Source organism: Plecotus auritus (assembly GCF_963455305.1).
Source record: "Plecotus auritus genome assembly, chromosome: 9".
Lineage (NCBI taxonomy): Eukaryota > Metazoa > Chordata > Mammalia > Chiroptera > Vespertilionidae > Plecotus > Plecotus auritus.
The window spans coordinates 116950393-116971297 of NC_137783.1; the positions used below are offsets into that span (position 1 = coordinate 116950393).

At 47.9% G+C, this 20905-nt stretch overlaps 1 protein-coding gene across 3 annotated transcripts in view; it reads right to left on the reverse strand.

Annotated features, from left to right (window-relative positions):
• The window catches only part of SCUBE2 (signal peptide, CUB domain and EGF like domain containing 2), a 65999-nt gene extending 49914 nt beyond the window's left edge, over positions 1-16085 (reverse strand). The window contains exons 1-4 of one of the 3 annotated variants that reach the window (XM_080687766.1): positions 15864-16085; positions 14479-14601; positions 7359-7484; positions 2251-2385 (exon numbers count right to left, since the gene is read on the reverse strand). In XM_080687766.1, the coding sequence (XP_080543892.1) occupies positions 2251-2385; positions 7359-7484; positions 14479-14601; positions 15864-15984 (505 nt within the window). In that variant the 5' untranslated portion in view covers positions 15985-16085. The remainder of the gene's footprint in view (positions 1-2250; positions 2386-7358; positions 7485-14478; positions 14602-15863) is intronic. The other 2 variants (XM_080687768.1, XM_080687767.1) reach the window with 2 other exon arrangements.
• Positions 16086-20905: the final 4820 nt, after the last annotated feature.

Consider the following 20905-nt stretch of genomic DNA (forward strand, 5'->3'; position numbering starts at 1 on the left):
AGGGTGGAAGGGGTCCCGCCACAGAGCGCTATAACCTGTTGGCTCACACTGACATGCATTTGCCAAGCCATCGGGGTGAAACACAACAGAAAATCCCAGTGCGCTTCCAGACCACAACTCAAATTCTTGGATTTTGGTTTTAGTTCCAGACAAATACGTTCATTTTAAGTACTCTTCGGGGGTTCCAAGAATGTCTGAATTATAGAAAACTTAGAAAAGACAGATTGTGGAGAGGAACTGCTTCAGTGTTGACTTCTGTGAGAGGAGCCAGTGTTTGGAATCAGCCTGGAGGGCTTGCCTGAGGGGACAGAGGGGCCACCGCTCTGGAAGCTCCAGGGCTCAGGATGAGTGGCCTTGTGAGTGGGTGGGACCCACAGAGGGAAGGGGGGCTGTTCAAGCAATGGCTTGTATAGGTGCCCATCTCCCTCCCAGAGTGACTTCTCAGGAAGCAGCTTTTGTTTTGTTTTGTTAATCCTCACCCGAGGATATTTTTCCATGGGCTTTTAGGGAGAGTGGAAGAGAGAGGGGGAAAGACAGAGAGAAACATCGATGCGAGAGAAACACAACCACTGGCTGCCTCCCACACGAGCCCCAACCAGGGCCCAGGCTGGGGAGAAGCCTGCAACCAAGGCACGTGCCCTTGATGGGAATCGAACCCAGGACCCTTTGGTTTGCAGGCCGGCGCTCTATCCACTGAGCCAAACTGACTAGGGCTCAGGAAGCAGCTTTGAGCAACCAAAGGGGAGATGCTCTGAGACCAGATCACTTATGCTGCTGGCATCTTAATTCTTCCAGACGCAGAGCTCACCCAAGAGTCCAGAGAGACCAGCAGGAAAATGAAAGCCAACTGCCACTCCATCCAGCCTGCCTGAGACAGAGAGCTGTGGGCTTAGAGGCAGAGCGTGAAAACCCTGCTCAGACACTGCCGGTGACCCAGCGGGTGTTGAGAGCCATCAAGCCCATGGCCCCCCGTGCGTTCTCTGACCATGCTTAGCACCCAAACAGACTTTCCAGTTAGGTATAAGGAAGGAGCCATCCTGCTTAGAAAATGAGGCAAAAGTCATTTTCCACAAAGAAATCCTTGAAAAGTCACTGAAACCACGATTAAAATAATAAACCTACAAATCTGTGCATAAATAATGGGAGAACTGAGAATGGCCTCATTCTTAAGTTATTAAAAAGGAGTCAATAGTCTAATATTTAGGGTACTTCCTTTGAAAACAGGCACAGGCACCCTGGGAGAAGAAAGGCAGCCACCAAAATGTGACTGTATGGCTTGAGAAAAAGCAGAGCGGAATTAAAAGCCCATCACTTGGTTAAAAGTGGCTGACTGGCCACAGGCACTTAACCCTCCTCCCTCCCAAGAGTCCACTGAACTAAGAGAGGAATAAAACAAGGTATCAACTCAAAGCAGAGAGAATAAAAAGGAGGCCATCAAAGGAGTTTTCTGCAAATGTATGGAGGAATAGTAAGTGGTGGCATGGGTGAAGGAAACCCGGCACAGAGAGCCCAAGTCTGGGGGTGGGGGTGGTCCCCTGCCCCCTAGAGCAGGCATCTTCAAACATCGGCCTGCGGGCCACATGCGGCCCGCCGAGGACATTTATCCGGCACGCCGGGTGCCGCTGCCTGTCCTGCTTAGCAGCCGACTCGTCCCAGGCCCCCAGTGCGCATAGGAATTTGTTCATAGTTGTTTTTTTTAAACTATAATCTGGCCCTCCAACGGTCTGAGGGACAGTGAACTGGCCCCCTGTTTAAAAAGTTTATGAGGACCCCTGCCCTAGAGCCTCAGAGGCTCCGAGTTCAAAAATGCAAAACACAGGGAAGGCCAGACCTGGCCGGGGGCTGCATACGGGGCAAAGCCCAGGAAGGCCCCAGCCCTTCCCACCCGCCCTGGGCAGGGAGCAGGCTCGCACTTGGTGCTGTGGTTTGCAGCACGTTTTCTGAACAACTTGGCAGAGTGCCCATTTCTCCTGAGACATCTAGTCATGTTTGAAATGTACTCTTTTGAAAGATTAGAATCAGAGACTGCGAAGTGTGAAGAGACCTCTGAGCTCAGCCACTTGTTTTGCCAGGTGGAGGAGGAGAAGCTAGGGTAACCTGCCCACGGTCACCCAGCAGCAGGGCCTGGATGTCCTCAGCCTCCAGACTTTGTTGGGCCCAAACTTCCCTTCTCAAGCCACTGAGGGTGGGGGAGTCTCAGGCGTGGCCCCGCCCCCTCCCCAGGCCCCGCCCACAGCGGGGCAAAGGTACCTTCGGAGCGGTGAATGCACGTGTGCTGATTGTCGCTCAGGAAGAAGCCCTCCTTGCAGCGGCACTCGTAGCTCCCCAGGGCGTTGAGGCAGATGTGCTGGCAGCCGCCGTTGTTCTCCAGGCACTCGTCCACGTCTGGAGGGGAGAAGGCTTAGCCTCCGCTTTGGTGACTGTTTCAGCGCCCCACCCAGCCCAGCAGCTCAGGGATTCCTACTGAGCAGAGATAAGGTCCCTCTTCCCATCCCTGCGCCACAGAAGCTCTAAGAATTGAAGCCAGTGGGACCCCCAGATGATTAACCAACCCTCACGGGTATGGGGCTCACTTAAGAAAAGTGCACACAAGAGAACCGATTCAGTCAACACTGATTGAACACCCTCTCTTTCCAAAGCACGGTGCTCGGGGAGGCAGTAAAACACGGTAAAGGAGTGAGATCAAATTCCTTCCCTCCGGGAGCACGTCCTTCTGAGGGAAAGAGACAAAGGTACAAGTAATCGGGAGGGATGGTCAAAGGTGGCACAGAGGAAAGAGAGGTCGCGTGTGGTTGTGGGTGTCAGGATGGGTTTTGTGGAGAAGCTGGTGAAGGATGATGGGCCCTGCAGGATTTCTTCAATTACAAATCAGAAGAAGGGGTTCTAGGCAGAAGAAGGCGCATGAGAACCAGCTGGAAGGCTAGGGAGCATGGGGTCTGTTCAAGTAATGGCAGGTCACCCCCCTGGGCTGGAGCATGGGTACAAGCAGGGAAGTTGCAGGAGAGAGCTAGGAAGTAGATTCGGGGTCACACTGCAAAGGACCTTGAGTAACAAACAAAGGAGGTCCTACGTTGTTTGGGAGGCAGTTGGGGCCCACTGGAGCAGGGTGCCCAACCCCCACGCTGGGAAGAACGAGGCAGCCCAGCCGCTGAGGGAAGGACACAGGGAACGGGAAGAATCGAAGCCTGGGGGCCGGCTTCACACGGGTGCCTGAAATAGCCACGCCTGGTACTGGTGGGACCGGGCCTGGGCCTGCAGTGGGGGTGCTGAGGAAGGAAGAAATAAAAGAGGACTGTGGACAGGTGCCTGCAGGGCAGCAAGCCATGTGGGCATGGGGTGGGTGGCTAAGAAACACAGAGAAAAGCAGCCCTGGGTGTAGAGATGGGCGGAGAGTGGATGACCCCCGCCTGGGGAAGTCCGCAGGTGGTGGGAAACCTACGCCTGGTGTTGCAAAGACCGCACATGTGCTTGTGATGGCCTGATCCGGGTGAATGTTCATGAGACAGGAGTGTGGGGAGGGAGAGAGGGAGGCAGAGGTGGAATTTGGGAGAATACCAGGGAAGGAGGTAGAGGAGACAGCAGGAGCCCCAGAGATGGGACCGTCAGAAATGCAGGGAGGGGGATGCCTCCCCCAGGGCCACCCCTCAGGGTGGGGAGAGGGGACTTTCCTCCCACTGACTCACATGCACATGGCTTCATCATATACTTACCGAATTGCATTCTCAAAATCTTTTTTTTTTTTTTAATTTGTACCTTTTGACCCCTCAAAATCTTTTACTTATTTATCTCCACCAGATGGCAAACTCCTTAAGGACCAAGATTTGTGTCTTATTAGCACAGCCTGCAACCTGCAGCGGCACCCGGGCTGTCAGTGCATGAACAGCAAGCAGGCGAGCACAGCACCACCAGAGCCGGGGAAGAAGAAACTTCCAGAGACGCCTCGGACACGGGAGAGGCTCGGGAGAAGGCTGATCTAAAAGCTGTTTCTTTCCCCCCCTCCCCCAGCCCGATTTCCCACGTGCCTATCACTAGCTCCTGGGCACATTCGTCACAAGAAAATTCACATTTAAATATCTGTTATCTGGTTTCAAGCTTCAGATCTTACCGTCATGGGTCTTCCCACACCGAGCAGATGCCTTTCTAAACTGATGGGCCGCGAGCCATCCCTCAAGCCTAACAAACTTGCCCTTCTTTGTGCCAAAGGGCGAAGGGAGCACATTCCTGAGGATGAGCCACGCTGGAACACACCTGGCCCAGGTGTTCCTTAGCGAGGACTTACAGGGAGCCGTAGAGATCTGCTTACCTGAACCCCAAATCCTGCGTTACTGTTGGGTAAAGGTGTGCTCTCCTCTGAGCTGCCACACCCCACCCCAGGTTTCACTCACTATTCCTTTTCACCAAAGCAATTAGAAACGTGTCATTAAGTTAGGTGAGGCACTGTGATTGACTTAATACAGAGTGTGTGTGTTCACAGGCACACGTGTGTATCACTAGGTTGGTGAGTTTCTCCAGACTGTAAAGCAGGGTTTTACAACCTGGGCTGCATGTTAGAACCCTGAGGCCTGAATCTACCTTCTGAGACACTAATAGAAGTAGTCTTGGGTGAGACCTAGGCCATGGTGTTGTTTTATTTAGTTAGTTAGTTAGTTAGTTATCCTCACCTGAGGACCATTTCTATTGATTTTAGAGAAAGAGAAGAGAGAAACATCTATTGATTGCCTCCCGCATGCACGCCGACCGGGGATTTTGTGCCCTGACCAGTACTTGAACCCACCACCTTTTGGTATTGGGACGACATTCCAACCAACTGAGCCACACCGGCCACAGTGGCCATGGTGTTGTTTTAAAACTTCCTAAGTGATTCCAATGTGCAGCCAGAGCGGAGAACCACTGCGACGAAACCCAAGAGCTCTGCCTTGCTTCCAGACGCTCAGCAAATAGAAACTGAATTCGGGTGGGGGAGCGGTGTGGAAGGGCTGCGTTTCATTTTTCAGGCTCACAGGCAATTCAGATCTTGGAGGACTCTGGGGTTAGTGCCAGAGCTAAGTGGTGTTTTACTTTGTAGGTTCTGGCTAATACGCCTGTGGCTAAGGTGTGGTTAGCGGGGCCGGAGAGCTGAGGGCTCATCCACAGAGCACAGGAAACGGCCACTCCTGAGAAGTCCTGACTCTGAGCTTGTTTCTGGTCACAGAGTGCTTCGGCCTCTTCCAGGTGAACTGGCAGAGAGGTCTCTGCTGAGTATGCTGTCCTGCCCTTCTTAGTAAACCACTTGGTTTTCTCATACCTTCCTTTTAAAGAATCCTTAGCCTGTTCAGGTAGGGTCCACGGATGCTCAGGATCTTTCTTCAAAGCAGATCCTTGCTACAAAGCCCACAGAGAGACCCCCAAGGCCGGGAAATGCAGATGGTCTGCTGAAATACCTTGTGTTAGCGGCCAGGCAAGGAAGGACTCCAGGCCTCAGGATTTCTGAGCAGGCCTGTGCTCAGAACCACCCCACCCAACCCTGGCCCAGGCCCTAACTCCTGGATGGTCTGGCATCTTAGGAAGCTCACACTTCTCCCAGTCTGTGTGTTTGAGCATAACTCTGACCACTGGGTCTGCTATCAGATCCAAATCCTCAAAATGCCACTGTTGGCAAATCAAAGGGAAATGTGAGATTTCCCCCCAGAAAACGGTACCAACAAAACAAAAATCAACAACCAAAAAAAAAAAAACACCATGATACAAACACACTGTATGCTTCCCAACAAATATACACTGAAAGTGGTTGAAAATGGTTTCCTTTTTTTGAGTTTTTCATTGATTTCAATGTGTTGCTGCTCTCAGGATTGTCTCTCTCATGTGGTGCCGATGGCCTAAAAGTTTGAAAAGGGCTTAGTGATCCTCCAGCCCTCCATCAAGCCAAGTGGGCTGACCCAAAGCCTGACCTCCTACACAGGGCACAGGCAGGATGAGGCTCCAGGTGACACTGAAGTGGATAAAGGTCATAGGACATGTGAGTCCCAAAGGAACAAGCTCCACACAAAATACAAGTGCTGCCCATACTTATCGGTGACTTCTATGCTGATCTCAAAGCATTTGATCAAGTGGCTATTCCCACTGCACTGTAAGGGAGCATCTGAACAGCTGTCCCCACAGGGTCAGGGCCTTGATCAACCAAGTGGACATCAGTGGGTCAGCCACATGAGAGGTCACCAGTGTCAAAGGAACCCGATGCCAGCTGTCTCCCACACAACTGATAAGAGCAGCCTTCAAATGCAAACACCAAAATACCTGCCTGCCAGGTGTACTGCATCCTCTAAGGCAGTGGTCGGCAAACTCATTAGTCAACAGAGCCAAATGTCAACAGTACAACGATTGAAATTTCTTTTGAGAGCCAAATTTTTTAAACTTAAACTTCTTCTAACGCCACTTCTTCAAAATAGACTCGCCCAGGCCGTGGTATTTTGTGGAAGAGCCACACTCAAGGGGCCAAAGAGCTGCATGTGGCTCGAGAGCCGCGGTTTGCCGACCACTGCTCTAATAAGGCTATCTATCACACAACCCTATCCAACTGCTTGCTATTTCTAAGTTTTGTTTCATTCCTGGCATAAGAAACCAATGTAAACACCACTTTTAGTCCCTAACTCAGGGACTGAAACTCCAACAGATGTTTCTGTTTAGTGGAATACTAGAAGGATGTTGATGGAAGGTTTCTGTTTGAATTTCTCTCTATTTCAAGAAGAGGGGGGTCTACCTGGCTGAGATTCAAGCATACACTCGGATTTTTCAGGACAAGTAGTTTTACCTAATTCTCGAATAGAGACACCTACAGCAGTAAAGAGATATAAGGGTATAAGTCAAGACCCTTTTAACACAAAATCAAAGATCTTAAAGGTGACAAGTCAATGCTAAAAAGTCAGTAAGTAGTAATGATGACGCCTGCCCATCTCCTTGGACTAATGGAGGATTTCTATTATGATTGATCACAATAAAAACTAAAACATGCTCAGCCAGCGTGGCTCAGTAGTTGAGTGTTGACCAGTGAACCAGGAGTTCATGGTTCGATTCTCGGTCAGTTGTGGGCTGGATCCCCAGTGAAGGGTGTGCAGGAGGCAGTTGATCAATGATTTTCTCTCATCATTGATGTTTCTATATCTCTCTCCCTCTCCCTTCCTTTCTGAAATCAATAAAAATATATTTTTTAAAAAAACTAAAACATTTTACCTGGTTTTCTATCAGAGTCTGATTTCTAGGGGGCCAGAAAACACAAGTCTCTGATCCCCTTTTTGTTTTAATGAGTATTTCATCAAAGGAAAACCCAGGATGGGGGTGCCGGAGGGTAAAGGAGAATTGCCGTTCCCAACCGTTGTGCTTACCAAGACAATTATGACCATCATGAGCCAACATGAAGCCATCAAAACAAGTGCAGCGGTAATTGCCTGGAATATTCAAACAGTCATGGACACAGCCTCCTTTGAGTTCGTTTTCACATTCATCAATGTCTGAGGGATAAAAGAGAAGTAAACCAGTCAGATGCTATTTCTTTAGCATGGAGAAATATACATTTATCTTTAAACCAGCCACCCCACTTGTAGGAATTTACCCTGAAGATACATCTCCAACAACAGGAAAGTAAATATGCAAACAATTATTTACTGCAGCATTTGTAATTACAAAATACTAAAACCAACTTAAATGCAGAGGGTATAAGTCAAAGCAGAGTAGTTGAAGAATTATGGTACATTTACTCAACGAAGTTCTATGCAGCTGTTAAAAAAACAATGGTAAAGATCTCTATGAACTGATTTGGAGTGGTTTCTAGGATATACTATTAAGTAAAAGAAAAATGCAAAGGAGCCTCTGTAGTTTGTCATCTTTGTGTAAAAATATAAGGGAATACAAAAAAAAAAACCCAAGAAATTCTAACATGCTTATTTTGTCAGAATTGATAAGCTTATCCAAAATTTATATGGAAATGCAAAAGAAGAACCAAAATAGCTCTAGTCGGTTTGGCTCACTGGATCGAGCGTTGGCCTGCAGACCAAAGGATCCTGGGTTGGATTCCGGTCAAGGGCACCACCTTGGTTGCAGGCTCCTCCGGGCCCAGGCCCTGGTCAGGGCTTGTGCAAGAGGCAACCAATCGATATGTTTCTCTCACATCGATGTTTCTCTCAGTCTTTCCCTCTCTCTTCCACTCTCCCTAAAAATCATTGGAAAAATATCCTCGGGTGAGGATTATCAACAACAGCAACAAGACAGAAACAAAACAATTTTGAAAAAGGAAAATTGTTTGGGGGACTTTCACTTACTATATAGCTATTGTTATCAAGACAGGTTGTGGTATGGGCATAAAGGCAGACATAGAGGTCAATGAAACAGAATTGAGATCCAGAAATAAACCCTTATATTTATGGTTATTTAATTTCAGACAAAAGTGCTAAGATAATTTGTCAGAATTAGTGATAGTCTTTTCAACAAATGGTGCTGAGACAATTGGATATCCATATGCAAAAAGATAAATTTAGGCCTTATCTAACACCATATGCAAAAATCAAACTCAAAATGGATCAGAGACCTAAATGTAAGACCTTAAACGATAAAGCTTTTAAGAGAAAATATAGAGCTTTTATGAGAAAATCTTTGAGACCTTGAGTTAAGTAAAGATTTCTTAGTTACAACACCAAACACAAAATTCATAAATTTTAAAATTTATAAATTGGGCTTTCGCAAAACTAAAGACTTTTGCATTTCAAAAGACACCATTAAAAAATGAAAACAGGCTACAGACTGGTAGAAAAGACTTGTAAATCACATGTCTTATAAAGGACTTACAAAGAACTCTTATGACTCAATAATAATAATTTAAAAAAATAACTCCATTTTAGAATGGGCAAAAGATTTAAATAGACATTTTACCAAAGAAGATACATGAATGACTAATAAGCACATGAAAAGTTGCTCAACATTGTTAATTATTAAGATAATTCAAATTAAAACCACAATGAAATACCATTTCACACTCACTAGAATAGTTATAATAATAAGACAGGCAATGACAAATATTGGAAGGGATATGAAGAAATGGAAACCCTCACACATTACTGATGATAATATAAGATGGCACAACCACTTTGGAAAACAATTTGGCAGTTCCTTAAAGTTTTGAACATAAATTTACCGCATAACCCCAAAATTCTACTCCTGTATATGTTTATGTATGTATGTGTGTGTGTATATATATATATGATAAATGTAAAATCATGTCCACACAATGACTTGCAGGTGAATATTCATAGCAACATTATAATAATAGCAAAAAGTAGAAGAAACCCAAATGTCTATCAACTGGTGAATGTATATTCATACATATAAAATATGCATATATGCATATCTATACAGTAGGATACTGGTCAACAATTAAAAGGAATGAAAAGCCAATAAAGGCTACAACATAGATGAACCTCAAAAGGATTATGCTATGTGAAAGAAGACAAACTCAAAAGATCACATATTGTATGACTCCATTTATATGAAACTAGAGGCCCGGTGCACGAATTCATGCACAGTGGGGTCCCTCAGCCTGGCCTGTGGGATCGGGCTGAAACTGGCTCTCCAACATCCCCCAAGGGGTCCTGGATTGCGAGAGGGTGCAGGCCAAGCCGAGGGACCCCACTGGTGCATGATCGGGGCTGGGGAGGCACACAGGAGGTTGGCCAGCCAGGGAGGGACTGCAGGAGGGCTCCAGGGCATGTCAGTCCTGTCTCGCTCAGTCCCAATCAGCTGGACCCCAGCAGCGAGCTAACCTACCAGTTGGAGCATCTGCCCCCTGGTGGTCAGTGACATCATAGCGACTGGTCAACCTGTCGACTGTCTGCCCCCTTGTGGTCAGTGCATATCATAGTGAGCGGTTGAGCAGCCTTAGCATATCATTAGCATATTAGCTTTGATTGGTTGAACGGCCAACCAGATGACCGGACACTTAGCATATTAGGCTTTTATTATATAGGATGTCCAGAAAAGGCAACTTTATAGAGTTAGTGGTTGCCTGGAGTTGGAGCTGGGAACAAGGAGCTGGGCACATGGGCATGAGGGACCTGATTGAGATGAGGAAAATGTCTGAAAACTATATTATGTAATGGTTGCATAACTCAGCTAATCTACCCAAAATCATTAATCGTGTACACTTACTTAGAAATGGTGAATTTTGTGGTATGTAAATTATAATAAGAAAGTAGTTAAAAATAAAATACACATTTGTGTAAAAGAAATATAGAAAGGATAAACCAGAAACTACAGAGATGGTGACCCACAGTGTGTGGGAAAAGGGGTGGAGTGAAGGAGGAATGGGAACAGAGTAATAGGAATAAGAGGAGGGAGTAACTCTTCTCTGAATGTTTGTACAGCTTTGACTCTCAGAACCAGTGATGTTTTACATATTAACCAAGAAGCAGGGGTGGGGGTGAAGTGAGGGATAAAAAATGGAATACAAATAGGGAGGAACAAACAAATATACTGTATTATAAATGAATAATAGAACCAAACTGAAGAGAATGGGGAAGAAAAGCACTAGCCTAAGTAACTTTGAAAAACAATATCTTGACTGGCTGTTGTAAGGTTAAAAACAAAAACAGCTGTATACAAAGACTGTCCTCTAATTACTAAACCTGTCTTACTCACAGGGTTATGTAATGGCAATTCTGCAAATACTTAATTTGTATACTAGAATTGAACAAACTAGGATTGGTAAATATATTTCAGATAGTAAGAGCCAAGTTTCTCACTGTTGGAGAAAAAAGTTATGAATAAGCAAAGGAGGTTAGAATAAATCTTGTAGTATTGCTTTGGAATTCAAAGTATCAGTGTAACTCACTGTTACTTACACACACACACACACACAAAAGAGATAGATATAAAACATTAATAGTCTGGCTGGTGTTGCTCAGTGGTTGAGTGTCAACCCATGAACCAGGAGGTCACAGTTCAATTCCTGGTCAGGGTACATGTCCGGGTTGCAGGCTTGATCCCCAGCAGGGGGCATGCAGGAGGCAGCCAATTGATGCTTCTCTCATCATTGATGTTTCTATCTCCCTCTCCCTTCTTCTCTCTGAAATCAATAAAAACATGTCTTTAAAAAAATTAATAGAGATGTGTGTGTATGTGTGGACTAATAAACATACATACTAGTATATTTTCTAGCTCTGTCCACTGAGAAGACCCAGGAGTAATCACCCCAGTAACAATGAAAACAGCAAACATCCAGATCTTGGTTTCCATACACCATTTTTCAATAAAAGGAATCAGGGCTCCTTGGAGAAGTGGTTGATTCCAGGGCTGGGGTGGGGGAAAATAGAAGATGAGTTTGGAGCATTTTGCGGTGCCAGAAAATTAGGAATTTCTCATAAAAATGATGGGGGCATATAAAAAGGACACAGGCGACAATGTGATGGAGCTCCTAATGGCTAAAGCGAAACAATTTGAGCCAAAAATAAATAACTAAACATATCTATATATATAAAAGCCTAAGCAACTGAACAACTGGTTGACCGGTTGTTATGATGCGCACTGACCACCAGGGGGCAGATGCTCAATGGAGGAGCTGCCCCTTGGTGATCAGTGCATTCCCACAGCCAACCTCCCGTGGCCGGGCAACCTCCTGCAGTCCCTCCCCCCAATGGCTGGCCAACCTCCCGCAGCCCCTCCCCCAGGCCGGCTGCCCCCCCCCCCCCGCCAACCCCATCGGCCCCAATTGCTGGCCAGGCCTAGGGACCCCACCTGTGCACAAATTCATGCACCGGGCCTCTAGTAATTAAATAAATACCCACAAGTACATACTGGCATAAATACATAAACGTAGAAATCAATGCATAAATGAATAGTGGAGAAGGAATCTTCCTTATAGAAGAATACCAGTTTAATAGGTGTATAAGGAACAATGGAAATACAAAATTACCAAGAGGCACACATCATAGTAATAATTGTTGCAGGCAAGATCCACAGTTGGATGCTAAAATCCATGGGCAACAATTGGAAAAGAAACAGAATATTAGCATAGGCTGAGTGTATAGGCCCCAAGACATGTGTCTATTGAAAGAAAAAATACTAAGTTTGCAGTGGAGAAACCCAGAATATACCATCTTCACCAGGCGATCAATGTTATCATCACCTGTTAACATGTTGCCATTATGAGCTTCAATTCCTGCCATATCAATGCTTATCATGAGGAAATATAAGGCAAACAAAAGAACTGAGCTGTACTCATCAAGTGTCCATGACAGGAAAGACCAGGAAAGACTGAGGGTCTGTCATAGGCTGGAGGAGACAGAGAGACAACAGATAAATGTCATGGATCCTGGGGCGGAGTGGGAGGGGTCAGGGGAGAAGAACGTTTAAAGAAAAAAAGGTGAAATTTGAATAAGGTCTATAGTTTAGTTAATATTGTGGAGATGTTAATTTCCTGGTTTTGATACTGTATTGTATTTATATAAGTTGTTAATATTTGAGTAAGATAAATGAAGGGCACATATGAGTTCTACACTATTTTTGCAAAATTTCACCTCACCTTATTTTAAAAAGACTTTACAGGGCCCATACTTTCACATCTCCAACATTTGGGCAGAAGAAAATTTGTGGAGGATAAAATCCTGTCCACTCTGAGTAAACCCAGTTCTCACCCTTGAACTTAGACAGGAGCAAATGATACCGTGGATTGGACCCAAGAGACTTAAAAATAAGCCAAGAAACACACATAAAGGAGTTACATCTTTAAATCCTCGCAATCCTTCTCCTTCTGGACTCCTGTACCAAGAAGTCCAAACTAAACAGGACGTCCTTACTCACTAGGTTTATACATATTGCAAGTATTCAAAGAGCAAACACTCCTAGGGTTTTAGTTTAAAATGCAAAGAATATATGCTCCATGTTAATAGTGATTACTTGTGGACAAATTTTCTGTGTGTGTTTTTGTTTTTTTCATTTTTGTGTTGCTTAACTTTTTATAACACTAATCATATATTATGTTAAAAAGCAATTTAAGTACATAAAAGCAACAATGCCAGTGAATCAATTGCTATTTTAAACTCAATAGTAGACTTTTTAACTATAAACTGTTAGCAATTCAATTTTATTTGCGATTATAACCCAACAGCTAAGAATAAGGAAACTCTTGCCACCTGTCATTTGACATCATTTACTAAATATGCACTTTATCCAGAAGAAGCCGTGGCCTGGATCCTGCCCCCAGAGAGGACACAGTGAAAAAGTGAACATTTTCCCCCCCAAGCAGGGTACCAACACGTGTGAATTCTAATACTGTCAATGAAATATTTAAGATGGTGAGGGTGTGGTATGAAGGAACGGACAGACAGATGTGTCAGGGAGAGGTAGCTTTTTGGCTTCCTGTGATGTAGGGCAGTTAGAGAGATGGATGTCTGTCTCTGGGAAAATATGAATTTGAAGACATAGAAGGGCTTTATGGATGGACCACCAACCCCATTTGCTGTGCACCTGACCAGGCGCATGCCTCCTCTGACGGAAGAGGCAGGCGTTTTGCTCCTCAGCATAAAGGAGACCATAAATATTAGGATTTCTCACCCAACCAAAGAGGGACAGCGGGAGGCTGAGTGAATAGAAGAGATGTGGGGCCGGGGCCGGGGCCGGGGCCAGGGCTCGAGTGGAGATCTGACTTTCTTTTACTTGTGGGCTAATTGTGTGATCATAGCCACAGTCCCTTTCCCAACTCCCCTGGGCCTCAGTATTCTCATCTGTAAAATGAAGGATGGGGTTGGCTCAGAACTCCCTGAAAAGCCCTGCCCGCTCCAACATGCTGTGATTTCCAACCCCAGGAATAGCCTCCTCCTATGAGAGTCCAATCTCCAGCTGGTTCTGAACTTCAGAGTTCACGACACTGAGCTAACCCCCAGGGGCCAAGAACTCAAAGTGCCAGAGTCCAGACCTCAGGCTCCCAGATATGGAACTCTAAGGGCTTAAAATATCCTTCCGTACACATCTTTCCAGGGTGAACTTGCAGCTCCAAAAGAGGCAGACCCTGGGCGTAGCTCTCAAACGTGGCGGGTCACAACACCAAGCCGCCCAGAGCCATGGACAAGGTGGAGCTGCAGAGCCTTGCAGGGGCGGGCAGGACCCTGGCACTCGGACTCCAGAGAAAAGGGGCAAACCGCCAGGGGGAGAGCAGGATCTGCTGCTCCGTCTAGCACAGTCTCCTGATCAACAAACACGGCTGCTGACTTTCTGCCCCCAAACTGAGTGGCACCAAAAGACACTAAAACACCTCTTTTCCTTTTTAGAAGCTAGCCACGTCAAACTGTATGGTCAGCTCTGAGGAAGGCCTGATGTTCCCAGTCCCTGGAGGATGAGATGGGGGGTGTGACTCAGGCGAAGGGGCAGGACTTTTACCGACATGAGTGGCCACTACAAGAGCCGAGGAGGTGGGGAGCTTCCCCTGCTGGCCCTCCCACCATGGGTCCCCGAGACACTTACCCTCACACTGCCTGCCCTCCCCTTGGTAGCCAGGCTTGCAGGAGCACTTGTAGGAGGTGAGTGTGTTCTGACACAGGGCATTGGTGTGGCAGTCATCTAGCCCGTGGGCACACTCGTCCACATCTGCAAAAGAGCACAGCAGCTCCTGGCCGGGTGCCCCAAGCCCTGTGCGCTCTGACCCTGCTAGCATCATCCCCACCAGCCCACCCGCCTTCACGCTTCACCAGCTAAACGGCTGGGGAGCCCCTGGGATGAACCATCCCATTTCCCACACGGTTCCAGGCACAGCCTGATCCTTCTGACTGGAATACTCCCCACCCTTTCTATGCACCTTCAAGACTCAGCTCAGATCCACCCCCCTCCAGGAAGCCTACCAGGACCCCCCAGGGGAGGGGAGGTGTCTCCCAAGATGTGCTCCCCCATGTTTATCTCCTTTCATTGCACATATCAGGCAGGGTTGTCACTGTTTTCCTGCCTGTCTCCCCATCTTGATTACAGATTGGGCCCATGTCCCCGTTGCCTGGAACACGGGTAGGCAATAGTAAATGCCTACACGTGTGATCAAGAGAAGTGAGCGGTGTCTGTCAGCTTTCTCTCGGGGTATGTTATGGGCAGAAGGCTTGCCCAGGGCTCTGAACGCACCATCCGAGCTCCCAGATGGTGCAAAGAGGGAATGGTACCCACCCGCCTTTCACCACTGCTCGCCCTCTCAACCTGGACACAGGCCTTGGCAGAAGTATTTCCTGGTTGACATCACTCCAGGATGTTAATTAAAAACAAAAGTTTTGAAAGGATTTCAAGTTCGGTTAGTGAAGACTGTCCAGAGTCCTTATCTACGCTGGCCCCAAAGCCAGGCTGGTTGCTGCTTGCAGGATTCCGGGATCCTCCAACAGCGGTTGCTCCGCAAATAGAAAGATCCAGGGAGCCGACCCCGAAGCCCCAGGAGAGCTCCCTGGCCCCAGGGGGAACGGGGGGGGGGGGGGGGGGAGCAGGAGCAAAGCTGCCACGACGGACTGATGTGCCCTGGCTGCGGCCCCGTTTCCCCGTCTGGGCGAGGAGGAGCTGGACCCTGAGACCCCGATGCCCTGCTCCCTGCTCGGCAGGGGAGAGTCTGACCGGCAGGCACTCTCCGGGGGCCCAGGAGGCAGGGACCCTGGCGGAACTGTCATCAGCCCCGGGTCCGAGGCCGGCCCTGGGCCTCCAGCCCCCGCGGTCGTGGTGCCTTGGCCTGGCCAAGGGGTGAGGGCCCCAGGGGAGCGGGGGCCACGCGAAGCTCCGCAGCCCAGTCCGAGGCCCGCCGCTCGGGGCGAGCCACTGGGGAAATCGGGACCCCCTTCCCGCGCCCGCTCTGCCTGCCAGGTGCGCCCCTGCGGCCGGACACTCACCCTCAGGCGGCGCCGGGACATGGCCCGGGCCGGGCAGCACCGCCGCCCGCAGCAGCAGCGGCAGCAGCAGCGGCAGCAGCGCCTGGGCCGCCCCGGGGCAGCCGCGGCCCGCGACCCCCATGGAAGGCGCGGCGGCTGCGGGCAGAGGCGGCGGCGCGGGCGGCCAGCGAGGCAGCGGCTCCGGAGGTGTGTGCGGGCGCCCTGGCCGCCGCGCGCTGACACCCGCCTGGCCCCGCCCGGCCCGAGCCCCGGCCTCATTTTCACACGGTCCTCCCCTCCTGGCCCCTTCCCTCCCCCTCGCTCTCGGGCGCAGGGGGCGCGGCCACGGTGGCCCGAGGGTGGCTGTCAGCTTGCGGGCGGGCCTCGCCCCCCCTACCCCCGCCCCCTGGCCCGGGACCAAACCCGCTGCCCCCTCACTCCCATCTTGCTTGGTCTCAGCCTCCTGCCCTGCCTGTGTGCGGTGTCCTACAACTTGACCCGGTCCCCCTTGGGAGGACAAACAGCCTTCTAACCTGAACTGCTCGGACATGGGGCACCCAGAAAGTGTCCTGGGGACCTCAGAGTCCTATAGTCCCCAGACCCCAAAGCCACCTTCGGGGCTTCCCCGCCTCTCCACTTGGGAGGGGCAAGTGTGGATGGAGTGGGGTGATTCCACACACACTGCCACTCAGGAGAACTCAGTAAAGAGGTGACCCCAGTTCTCTGCTCACCTCAGACATCCTCTGCACCTTTCTCTGCTCTACCCTCTGATTGCTTGCCCCACGCACTCTGAAGGCAGTGGCCCACCTGCCCCACCGTGGGGCATCCTGAGACTCTCTCAGGGACACTCCTGGGCCCAGAATCACAGCAGAAAATGCCCACTTCACTGAAAACCCGTTAAATCTCTCTTCAGCGCAGTCTAAAAGGTGAAGGGAAAGGGGCTGGAAGTCAAGGGTGAGCCACCAGGGACAAGACTCAGCCCCAGCTTCGCCTGGGGCACATGTGGTATCTGTGACCACCTGACCTCATGGTCTGTCCCCTGCCACACAGGGCGTGCCTGACCACCTGGCCCCCCACACAAGACATAAGGGAACACACTGCGTGGGGCCTTCCCGCACCACCCTAGGCACCGAAGACTGCATCCCACCACGCTCAGCATCACTCCAGGAAGAAATGCAGCAGCAATTCCTAGATGCAACAAACATCATATTCAGGGATGTTTATGTTCTTTGAGCGTCTTTGTATTTATTAAATTTTCTCCTGTGAATATACACATATATACATGTGCATTTGTGTGTATCTATAGTTATGTCTATACCCATGTCTATTTCTATATCTATCTATTCATTCCTTTGATTATAAAAAAAGAAAAAGGAAAGAAACATCACAAAAAATCCCCGCCTAGCTCATGCACAAAAACATCTTCCTAGGGTCCATCCTCCCAGGGTTCCCCCCACTGCACCCCTCCTCTGCGGTCCTTGGCCCTCCCGTGCCCATGGCACCCAGGCTGAGTCTGCCTGTTTGGGCCTTCGTGGCTAATGCCGCTGCCTGGTGGAGAACCTGAGAAAATAACTTTTCTGTGTTGTTTTCTTTTGACCTTTTCATCCCCAGTGAAGGCAGGCAGGTTGCATCCCTTGTTCTGTCTTTCGCCCCTCCCTCCCACCCCCTTTGTGTGGTGCGGGCAGAGACGGTCCGCTTTTTCCAGGCATAAGGGTGGATTTTACACATTTGTAAATCTTCACTTAGTGAAACGTCCCCGCTGCCTTTGTCTTTGTGTCCTTAATGGTAGCCATAAATTACTGCCCTCTTTTCTCTGCGCTGCATCAGGCTTCATTGCTTTTGAAATGATCAAAGTTATTTTCTTTTAAAATCCAACTAGAAACTGCCCATTGTGTGGCATGGAGCTCTTTAGCTCCAGTCAAAGCATATAAATACATAAAGCCGTCTATTAAACTCTACGGGAGCCTTCTCCAGCCCCTGGTGCCCGCTAAAGAAATAAGACATGCACTGTTCTTTCCCTTCACCGTTTCCCTGAGTTTATATTTCAGTAAGAATACAAATGAATAATGATAAGACCCAGTGCTTTTTGCCTAAGAGGGTCCGTTTTTGTTATGTTTCCTGGAAAAGTTCACCACGGGCACAGATCTTTAAAAACGTTCTGGATTCCGGTTTGTTTGCCCCAAACTTCACACAAATGTGCTTTCAGCTGGGTGCTCCCAGAGTCCTGGGCAACCTTTCTGACACTTCAGATTAAAGCCACTATGGTTCACAACTGGGAATTTCCATGGGGAGAGGCTCCAGGGGAAATTTGTGTTCAAATGTCCATGTTTCAGTGTTCCGATGTCAGGAGGGACTCTGTGGGCCATGCACTAGCTGCTGTCTGCCCTCTATTGTCCAGCTGAGGTCCCCACACACTTTGAGAGGCCACAGGCACTGCCCCGGACTGAGGCTGTGAAACAGACTTGAGGGGAGAGGTAGCCCAGCCAGCCAGCCCTGTCTCATTGGTGTGGACTTCTGATTCCAGACTGTTGAGACGGAGAATCCTGGATGCCCCTGACTGTGAATGACTAGTTTAAGCTCAGTGTTCATAGGACACTTTTCAATGACCATCTTCCTGACTCCTCAGCAGTCTCTGGAAACTCCTTTTAGAAAAGGTCCCTCGCCTGAGTTTTTACCACAGGAGGCAAGCTCCTGGTTTTCTTCCTACCTCTCAGGAAAAGCCTTCTTTTTCTTCTTTTTTTTAAATATATATTTTTATTGATTTCAGAGAGGAAGGGAGGAGAGAGAGACAGAAACATCAGTGATGAAAGAGAATCATTGATCGACTGTCTCCCACACACCCCCACACTGGAGATCAAGCCCACAACCCGGGCATGTGCCCTGACCAGGAATCGAACTGTGACCTCCTGGTTCATAGGTTGATGCTCAACCACTGAGCCACACTGGCCAGGCAGGAAAAGCCTTCTTGATCATCTTCTTGGGATCCCCTTTTCACACTCCATGGTTCACTCATTCCCTGGATTCCAGAATAGAAATCCCCAGTTTGATCTCTCCCCTTAGCTTCAGTCCTGTACTTCCAATTGCTACTGGCTACTACCACCTTCACAGGTCCCTCAGATTGAATCTGTTCAAAAGGGAGCTCATCTTCCTCAAACCGGCTCCTTCTCAATGCTCTCTCTCTTAGAGAAGTCCACCTCTATTCTGCCAACACCAACTCAGAGACCTGGCAGGCATCCTGAACTTCATTCTCTCCCCACCACATCCAAACAATCACATCAACTCTACCTTCATACCATCTCTCAAAACCATCCTCTTCCTCCACACAAGCTGCCTGAGCTCAGGGCCACATCATTCCTCACCTGGTCTGTTGCCCCTGGTCATGTTTCCTTACGGGTCTCCCTGTCTAGGATCTCACCCCCTTTCTGTGCATCTTCCACACTGGCTGCCAAAGTAAGATGTAAATTTCATACCATTCCCAGTCTTTCTTGGGCTAACGTTAAAAATCCCTTGATATAACCACTCTGGAGAACTGCTGAATTGCATCTACTGTAGCAAAACATGCCTATCCACTTCTAGGTATATACCTCAGAGAAATTAGTGCGTAAGTACACCAAAGAACATGTACAAGAATGTTCATAATAGCTGTGTTCACACTAGCATGGAACTGGAAATAACCCTAATGTCCACCAACTACAGAACGCATGAACAAATTGTGGAATAGTCATTCAATGGAATACCATGGAGCAAGAGAACGATCAAACTCTAAAACAAGCAACATGGAGGCATTTCATGATCATTACACTGAGTGAAAGAAACCAGATACAAAAGGGTACATATTGTATAATTCCACTTTTATGGAGTTTAAGAGCAGGTAGAACTAATTCATAGCAATAGAATCCAAAATAGTAGTTCCCTCTGGGGATGGGTATTGACTGGGAAGGAGCATGAAGGCACCTTTGGAATGCTGAAAATGTTCCGCTAGATCTGGGTATATATGGATGTGCCCATATATAAAAATTTGTTGAGATATTGGCTGAAGATTATACACCTTATGCACTTTATTGTGTGTGTATTTTTTAAAGATATTTTTATTGATTTCAGAAAGGAAAGGAGAGGGAGAGAGAGATAGAAACATTAATGATGAGAGAATCATTGATCAGCTGCCTCCTGCATGCCCCCTACTGGGGATCAAGCCTGAAATCCAGGCATGATCCCTGACTGGGAATCGAACCGTGACTTCCTGGTTCACAGGTCAACGCTCCACCACTGAGCCACCCCGGCCAGCCGGGCATAAGTGTTTTACTTCAATAAATAAACTGAAACAAGAGCTGCCTAGCCAAAGACCTCTATGATTCGATCCCATTTTACCTTTCTCACTTCTCTCTTACAAGCTCTGCTCCAGTAACATCAAATTACTTGTATGAGGAGCTTGTCACTTTTCCTCTTATACATTTTTTCTTTTACACACACTGCTCCCTTTGACTGAAAGATATGAAGTCTGTCTCAATAACTATTTGAATAAATGAAGTGCAGCATCTTGATTACTCGAAGGAAAAAGGTGTTTGCTGAGATGTCTCCAAAAAAAACAATGAGCGATAGGTGAAATACTCAAGTCTACAGATTAGCAGATCCTGAGGACTAATGCGGGAAGGAAAACCCATCTGCTCTTGGATACACATTAATTTCTTCTCCATAGAGGCTTTCACATCTCCTGGGAAAGTTTTTCAATATGTCTGAACTGGATGTGAGGTAGTAAATTTTTTGGTTATTTACCCTATCTGTTCCCTCCTCTTTCCTAACAGATATTCATCCCTCCCTGAGGCAGTCCGGTTCCTAGGAGGGAAGCTGCACAACCTCCAACTTCGGGCTTTGGAATTGGCTTCAGACAATATCTTTCATTCCATTCCCCTTGCAATAGTCATTGGTTCAGAGATAAGCATTTGACAATGTTCCAATCAAAGTGAATCTTGGGCCCTTTGTTTGAAAGGCTGGAATGGAGGGGTTCTCTGTTCTTCCTGTGATGTTATTGTGGTGAATGAGAAACAGGGACAGCCTTCTTGATA